The sequence below is a fragment of the Athene noctua genome, chromosome 1 (assembly GCF_965140245.1).
Source record: "Athene noctua chromosome 1, bAthNoc1.hap1.1, whole genome shotgun sequence".
Lineage (NCBI taxonomy): Eukaryota > Metazoa > Chordata > Aves > Strigiformes > Strigidae > Athene > Athene noctua.
The window spans coordinates 89,312,377-89,321,749 of NC_134037.1; the positions used below are offsets into that span (position 1 = coordinate 89,312,377).

The following is a 9,373-nucleotide window of genomic DNA, read 5'->3' on the forward strand; positions in this document are numbered from 1 at the left end:
AAAGCCAGGTAAATTTAAGTTTGAATGTGTTCATTTGCCTTATGTCTTATTTTAGCTCTTTCTGGGTTTTTTTTCCTCATTTTTAGGGAAAACAATTTTGACACAAATTCAGGCTGATTGATGGCAGATGTTGGCAGACCAACCTATTATTCATTTCTTTGAATTTGTGTACTTGTTTGAGAATTTTAAAATGTGTGTGGCATACAATGAATCTGATTAAACATTCCATTGGTAAACTAATATCATCGTGTTTAAAAAATTCCTTATTCCATAGCATCTGTGAAGTTTAATATAAAGAGATGATAACATAAATTATTTCCTACCTCACCCCCTATTTGATTGTGACAGATTGTGATCATGTGGGGAAATATGAAAACTTTAAATAATAAAAAGTGTCCTTGCTAACAAACTGAATTGATATGTAGTTTGCAGTCTGCTAAAAATGACTGAACTTCACAGCTGTGGAAGCAAGCCTCTATTCTCCCTGTGCAAGTTCTCCTACTCAGCCACCTCTGAGCAAGCAGCTGTATGATTACTCAGCTTGCCCTATTCTAAGGATGGATTGCAAGACTTGTCATTTTGATGTGAGTAGATGAATAGGAAACTGCAGGATGCGAACTGTAGGATGTAAACTTGCAGCATGTCAGCTGTTTTATAACTCAGTGCATATCCTTACACCACTATACTTTGTGGTAGAGGTGGTGAGTCTGCCTCACTGAATGATTATTCCCCTTGCCTGTACCATGAGAGGGAAATACCAGGTGTTTGCTGCCTTCTTGACTGAAAGAGCAGTGTGTCAGCAATGTGCCAGTCATGGAAGCATACATGATGCACGTTTAAATAACACCTTTGTAACATTTCCTTGACAAGAAACAAGTTCTGTTTTGTTTCAGCAGCGAGTAACTGCTCTTCCTTTGCTGCAGCAGAACAGGCTGTATATAGCTGCATAGCCCACAAGAACAGAGAGAGGCTGAGAAAGGGCTTCTGAGGGAAGTATGATGGCATCAGAGGACAAAAAATTCTTCTGCATAAATTCTTACTCTTTCCACCCTTATTTCTGAGAAAGGAGGTGCTGCTTCCCTCAGCTGTTGTCTGTTCACATCAAAAAGAGAGCACAAGACTCCCTTGTAGCATATGCATTTCCTAAGTTAATATTGTTACATTATCTTATGTGTTGTCACAAGAAGAAAGACTATAGCACTGTTAGAATATCAGTTTGTTAAAAAACTATCAACTTGTGTCTCTTTTTTACTTGCTAGAAGTTAATTTTGTAGATCTATGATGCTGAAAGTGCAGATGCTTTTGAACTGAACCACACTGCAATTATTCCACAAGTACACTGAAATGGTGTCACTAAAGAAAAAAGTTAAAATGCATGTCTTGCAAAAATTTACCATTTCAAAGTGAAAATTGAAATATACTGCCTGCCTACATCTTTATTTCCTTTTACTGTGTTAGGAAAAATAATCTTGCAAGGTTTTCTCTCCTGTTAATGCTGCAGCAGTAACGTGGGTATAATGAGCGAGGTGAAACCTACTGTCTATTTCATAGAGATAGAATAATTAGCAAGTTTTAGTGATTCAGTCAAATTTTAGTCTTTGTGAAAATTATATTCAGAAATTGTAACTGGCAGTAATGTATGACAGCTAAACAGAAGTCTCTTTTCAGATTTCCTCATGCACCTTCATAGCAAACTGCTGGAAGAAGATTAAAGCAAAAGCATTGTGGAAATCATAATATGCAATAAACAGGGATGTCAATCTATTGGTTTAATTTAGACCTAAAATGTGACAACCTATTGTACAAGCTGATCTATACAGATAGATCTCTGGACTGAATGGAGATTCATTTAAGAAATTATCTCATATAGAATAGTTGTAGGGATTAATATGTACAATAAATTTCATTAGGAATGGGTTTCTGACATAAACAAATGGCAGAAAGTAATTAGTCTTTGGTATAGTGTCCAACACGGAGTATGCATACATGCGTGTCACCCCAATTTAATTTATTTTTTTTTATTATTAAGTTGCCATCATTATATCTTTTTTTTAAAAAAAAAATTTCTTACTATCTTCAAAATAAAAACAAAACAGAAGAAAAAGCAATCTTAATTGAATTGTGAAGGCATTTTTGTGGTTAGATAACTAGATGTTAGGAAAGTGGTTTTGTTTTGTGTCTGCTGCTATGGAAAGAATGCAGAGAAAACTGAACTTGGCTCTGAGTGTTGTGTATTCTGAAAAGAATAGGTTGAGCAAATACAATTTTGATGGTATGCCATTGTTTGAAAATTTATTTTATAATATCAAAGCTTATTCCAGCTTCAAAATTTCAAAAGAGAAGTGTTGTAATAACAGCCTTATACTAGCTGGACAAAATTATAATTAATAACAACCTTTATTTTACTTAAACAGAGTTGTCAGATGCTTGGCAGGCTGTTTCGGAATTTGGGACAGGAACCTGTTGTTCATATCTATTTGAAAAAAAGGATGCTCTCAGAAGCACCCAGAATTCACGTATGAGTTTTTTAGTTTGGATTGATTTGGGTTTTTTGTGGAATGCTGTTTAGAATTTTTACACTTGCAGCTCTACAAACAGCTGTCAATGAGTAGGGCCATGGTGAGAGTTGTTGATGTCTGGGCCTGTTTTTTCTACTTTCAGATAACTGTGCTTCAGTAATAATTTTGCCATTTTTCCTTTTCTTTGAAGACAGCTTGTCATCTACAAGTTTAGCTGCCCTTTGTTTCATTCACTATAGTACTTAAACTTACATAGGCCTTTTTGTCAGTCCTAAAAAACTCACTGTATGTAATTGGTCTACTTCATATGTATAGAAGCTCATGAAGTAGAAAGAGAGACAAAAAGCCACCTAAAATTTTTACTGTAATGAATGGTCTCTGAGTCTTGCTTGTCAAGTTGTAGGTATCAGCTCAAAGTTCAACATATCCTGCCATTCAGGTATGCCATTCCTGGAAGTTCAGGATCTGTGTGAGGTGTTATGTCAAACACCTCATCATTTAGGAAAAAATCGTGAACAGATACTCTTTGTCACCCTTCTCTAGACTTCTAAGTGGGGGATTGATTGCACATTTTCATTTTATGTGCTGAGAATTCAGGCACAATTTCAAAAAATAAGTAAGGTAGCTCAGGCAGAATATCATTCGGGTTCAATTAAACTGCTTCCAGTGTCTCAGCTTGTTTAGGATAAAGGTCAGGTATTTGTGCAAAGCACCACATCTCAGACATTTTCTTTTACCAGTTGCTGAAGAATTCAGCATTTTTGGGGAATCAACAGCTAAGTATACCCTTGATGAGCAGCAGTAGAGCAATGGCAGTAGTAATATGGTTCTAAATATATGTGGTAAAATAATTCCGAAAGCATTAATCCTTCTTATAATGCTTGCTTATATTACAGTCATACTTTGACTGGGGGTTTGCATGTTCTGTATAGGAAATAGGATAGCAAGGAAATGGTTAGAAGGTGAGGGAAAAGTGCAAGAGATCCCAGAGCCTCCTCATACTATAACATCCACCATCAGGTGACCTTTGTAGGAGATTTTTTTCTTAGAAACATCATAGGATTCCAAAGGATAAATGAGGTTTTTTCTTTTCACAAGTAAAGATTGTAAATTTTCCTAGAAATAAAGGGATTGTGATAAGATTTTGGTGAGTCTGGACAGTCACAAAAAGGCAATTCATGTATCCAGACAAACCTGGAGCACTTCCCTAGGTAGTGCCATCCCCTTCAATTCCTGTTTCTTCTGTGCTTGGAGGCCCTGGCTCTTCTGCACTGTTATTTCAAGTATTTTGGACCAAAAATACTAGAATTAATATAAAGACTCTCATACTGTCAGTTGCTCTACTTTTATCACTGCTTACTGCCTTTTAGGGCAATTACTTCCTTTCCTCTCTCAGTATCTTGTATTCACCATATTTTGCAGTGTGCCATGAAAACACAACAGGTCATCAGCAACAAAAACTCAGTTTTTATTTCATTGTGAGTTCATGAGAAAACAAAACAAACCAGTAAATAATAGTGATGGGAACATACAAGGAGTAATGTGTAGAAAAGGTATTTGTCACAAATTCTGTGATCTGTAAAATTTTATACTATGTAGGCCTTCAGTGAAGCTAATCCAAATACTTCAGAGCTAAATTTTGTCATGGTGTAGTGAGAACGACTCTGGGTTTACATTTTACAAGGAGTTCTCAACTGGAGATGTTTCCTGCGGCATATTTGCCATCTGACCCTTACCCATTTTACACACTCTCCTAATACCAAGAAGTTCATTACTATTTTGTGACTTTGCCTTTTTCTTTAAAGATCTTACTCTCAGCATGTAATTAATGATACATATTACTCTGCAAGAAACGAGTATGAGTTTTAACGGGATAGGTAGTACTGTTCATGCAGGTTTGGTTTGCTCTCTCTTGGTCCTTATCTATTGTACCTTTCTATTTTATCACTAGATGGCAACATAGCAACACTCCATATCAAAAGTTGCTATAACCAGGGATGGGTTTTTTTCTATCTCATTTTTTCACAGCAGAGCTTAAATAATTCGCCCCACCCCCTGAAAGGGGAACATAGGCATTCTGGCAATTTCGGTAAATTGTTTCTTAATGGTGTGAATTCTAGTATTACTTTTTTCTATCTTATTAATTGCTGCTTTTTTAGACAACTGAAGTGCATAATAAAGTAAGAGAAAATACAATTGCTTTATAAATAAAGTCTTTTTTTCTTCCAAATAAGGAAGAGGGTTTATTGATTCATCTGAGTCATCTCACGTATGCTTTGTTATTTTGTGGAAACACCTTTTATTGAAGCCAGTGGCACTTATGTTCACATCTACGAGAACAGAATTTGCAAAATTTTTACTTTTCTAAATATTTCATTTACTGAGGTAAGTCTGGAAGTTAATAAACAACTGAAAACTGAAAAGAAAACACTGAAGTAAGTTTAGGGTGAAGGAACTTGTGTCCAATAATTCTAGTCAGACTAGGACTGAAGTATTATCACTAGACAAGGTATAAAACCTGAAATTTCAAACTCAGTTTCTCAGGAGACATATTTTCCAGTGAAATGAGATAAAGAGAACTAAGACCAATCTTAACTTATCTACCAGCTTCTTTTGCTTTTGGAACCTTGGACAGACTCAACGGTTTTGCCCAGTATTTGTTAAACAGTCAGTGAGAGGCTCTTAGGCTTCCTAAGTCTCCTCTGAAACTCAGCAGCTGCTTCTCAGGAAACTCAAAACGGTTTGTAAGAATAGGAACAGATTTTGTCCTCCATCACATTTTCTCCAGAAGCCAAAGTGCAAAAGCTTATACTTGTCCCAGGTCTGCTTTATACTGAGCTGAATTTTTCTTTTCTTTTTTTATTTTGTCAGCCCTGCTGTATCCCAATGTAGTGAAACAGAACTCTTTGGTCCTTGATATTTGAACAAGTCATCTTCTTCAGAGGTGCTGGCCTTTTGCACCCTGTCAGATCCATTATTATCCTATGTATTTAATGAATGAGTTGTATTATGCCAATGGAAGTTAAGGAAGTAATACTGGAAAACTGTGCAGCTACTATTAATTGAAATGTAATAAAAATCAATTGTATGTCTTGATTAATTTGCATTATCCACATCCTCTGTTTCCTGGGAATGTTCATCAAGGAAACCTCTTAAGTTTCAAACTCACTCCAGACTTGATGTATTGGAGCTACTAGAGCTGTGTTCATATCAGTGTATATCATAATGAAGTGACAGTATGCTATGTAACTGAGAGGACCACACAGATTGTTAATCTCTATAAGAAACCCATCAATGAATGGATTAGTAGAATTCATTAATAGTTCTATGGAATACACTGAGGATGGGCAACTGAAGCATATAAGCGTAAGGATATAGAATTACATAGTGTGATTTGTTATTTTTTATAGGATTCTCTAAGTTACTTGGTTACCAGGCATACTAACATTTTCTGCTTTCAGTGCTTAGAATATCTGCATTAGGGATGCATGTGTAACTGTCAGTGTGATGCACACACACACAGAGTTTGTAAGAAACTAAGAATTCTTCTTCTGGAAGACTTAGAAATTCCCAAGATTCATGTCAGGTTTGCTAGTCTGCATGATCTACAATAAGCCTATTCCTACATATAAATTATCTCTTTAAAGCCCCATTTTCTCTTATGGTTTATCAACACAACTCCTGCTGAATTATCAGTGGCCTTGACCATCAATCTGCAATGTGGCTTGGTATTGGTTTTTGTTAATCTGTTTTCTTCTACACATTCCAAGTAGCTCAAATGAGGTTGTGGGAAAGGTGGGGAGATGTCCTCAGTAATAGTGAAAGCTGTATTATTCCATGGAGTTGCAAAGTGAAAACCACTCATTTTTAACTCCAGATATTATTTTCTCTTATTTTCAGTCATGTACAATTCTTGGAGAGCACTGAGATAGGAATATGCCTTGTTTGGTAAGTTTAGAAGTTAAAGTCCAACAGCAGGCAAATTTTCATCTTTTTCTCCCTGATTTTATTTCATCATCTATCTTCTGGAATTAGAACACAATTTGGAAATAATTTTGTAGCATTGAAAGTGCAGTTCTTCTAAGAATGTGACATTAATCATGTAGCTGAATTTCTTTCAGTCCATTCAACTGAATGAAGTTTTCATCTTTCAAGTTTCTTGTTTCTTCCATTTCCAGATTATGGACAGTCAATGTACCTGCAATATCAGATCACATCCTATCAAAAATACATGGAAAACCAACAGTATGTCAGGAATGCTTTGTTCTAGAGGCTCCTTTTATAATTTCAAGGCCCAAACAGTCCTTTCCTAGCAAGAAAGATTGGGTGTCACTCTGTTCCCCACAAAACAGTGACCTCTCCATTAAATTGTCTACATGTTTTACATCAACAGCAGTTTTATTATCAAATTTTGGAACTTTCTATACAAATGATGGATTCCAAACGTACATAGAAAAAGAAGTTTCTCAGATGCTTTGACCCAAGGCCTAAATAACAATATAACTGATGTGGCTCTAACAGATTATGGAATAATATATTTAATAAATGGTACTTTTTATAAATGAAAAACTAATAATTTTTTTAATCTTGGAGTGGAACATAAGCTTCCTGAAAGTGAAATAACTGGAACACATTCAAGATATGTTCATGTGTCCATCCAGTGCAGATAGGTTATCTGTTATGTTCATTTGACATTTAAGATATGGATGGTCTTCATTAAATGTCTGGATGAATCTATTTTAGATCTACTTTTCATTGATGTAATGCTGGGTTTGAAATTAGAAATGACCAGACAGCAACAAGTTTATTTAAAGAACATTTTGAAATAGAGGCTGCACACTGTGGCTCTCACTGCATGAGCTCATGCAGCCATATGAAATCATTTTTAAGATCGCAACTTAAATTTGTAAATGCATTTCCATGAAGCTCTCCTAATTACATTAGCTGAAAATTTATCCCAAAACATCTTGATTTCTTAATGTACATCCCTGATATAAAGTTTAAGAGAAGTTACTATTTACCTAATCGCTGTGTCATTTTTTTAAGAGTGGAAAACAATTAAGTACTTCGGCAGTATGGACATCTTCTGAGGTTTATCTTGGATATAATGAAACATTTAATAAAATAGGAGATACAGAAAACTTAGTGAGGTTCTGAAATTTTTCAAGTGATGATTTTTTTGTCTGTAGAGGCTGTTAGCTATGACTCTGTCCCATCTGAAATTATGTTGCTGATCTGGAGTGGCTGCAGCTCCTCCAGGTTTTTTTCCTGGCAATTTATAATGAAGACTTTTTTTTTTTTTTTTTTTCCTGGCAATTTATAATGACTTTTGGGGCTTAAGAGATTTTTATTGTCCTGTTCCTTGTAGCTCTGTTATGAGGATGTTATAAATGCAGCGTTATCATCTGGGCTGCTGTGGGATTATGTGAGCATTTACTACACTTACAAAGCCAACACAGCTAATGGATGTTTTCAAGTATCTGGATCAAAATCTTCTCTATCAGAAATGTCTTATGAGACCGCTCTTCACCAGATTATTCTTGGTTAAGTAGATTAAAGTACTTATTCGGTTATTTTAATTAAGTGGTAAAGTAAAAAAAAAATCAGGTAAGATCACTGAAGCTACCTTTTTATAAATAACAGTAGTAGAGTAGTACTATTCATTTCATTGGTCTGTTAAGACTGAAAAATATTATTTTTAGATGGACAGACATAGCAAGAAGAGACTTAGTAAACTAGAGTTATTTATTCTTCAGGTATTGTTAACTTGCATCCATATGTGTATGATTCTAACCTACACTCCCTATTCAGTATGATTCTAATAAGAAAACTCTGGCTTTCAGCCTTAGCATTTGTTACAGGAAAATAACTTGATTTTTGTCCAGTTCTGTTTGACTAGAAGTTTAATGGCATGATAGCTCTGATTTTTCTCAAAAGAAGGTGATTGAAATGACATGACAACCTTTTCAGTATGTCAAAAAGAGACTGCTTTGCAACTTTCTGACTTTTTAAGGCATTCACTTTCAGATTATAATTGCACCATCATATTGAAAATACCTGGAATTCCCAAGTAGAGCACTACTGTTATTAAGAAAAATTCTTTTATTCATTATTCCAGCCTCAGGAAGCCCCATCAAGTCATTTCCCAAGGTAGTTGCTCATCTTCGGTTGGCTGTTAAAAGAGAATTGAACTAAGCAGCTGCCATTCACTCTACAGACAATGGTATGTTGTCTTGACTACTTGAGTCACCTGGTAACTGTACAAAAGTCCAATCTGAGTCCCTCTCTATGAAGTTCAGAGTTTGGTGGAGCAATGCTGGACACTACCACAGCCATGTCCTACAAAATTGTTCATGAAACTTGAGAGATCTTATTCTACATTTTTGAGCTGTTGTTCCAGTCAAAAACCCTTCTGAGAGTGCAGGATAATATGGAAAACCTCTCTCAGGCAAAATTAGCCAGCTCCAAAGGCCACAATAAATATTATTTGGGATGAGGCTTGCAAGATGAAGCTATCAGGCTTACTGGACACTCAGTCTTACCTATTAATGCATATGTGACATAGAGGATGGATCCTAACAGGATAGCTTGAGAGTCAAGCTTATCATTGCAAATACAGCAGCAGCTAAGGGTCTACTTAAAAAGAACAAGAAGCAGCTAGGCAGAGTATGGCAGCATTGCCAGCCCAACTATTGCACAGTGCAGGCAGCCAGGCCAAGGGTAGGTACTCACAAAAAGATTTCTAAACAGGACTTGATAAATATTTCTGCTAAAAATAATAACCTCAAGATACCATAGAAAAGCATACTGACAATGCCATGAGAGGAGATCAAGTGACACTACTGAAGCCGTTT

The 9,373-nt window shown here is 35.7% G+C and overlaps 1 protein-coding gene across 1 annotated transcript; it reads left to right on the plus strand.

The window, feature by feature from the left end:
* The first annotated feature begins 557 nt into the window (after window positions 1-557).
* CATSPERE (catsper channel auxiliary subunit epsilon) lies at window positions 558-8,071 on the plus strand. The gene is given in 7 exon segments (XM_074899543.1): window positions 558-584; window positions 1,260-1,334; window positions 7,566-7,688; window positions 7,690-7,787; window positions 7,828-7,901; window positions 7,904-7,947; window positions 7,949-8,071. Coding segments are annotated over 7 exon segments (564 nt in total).
* Window positions 8,072-9,373: the final 1,302 nt, after the last annotated feature.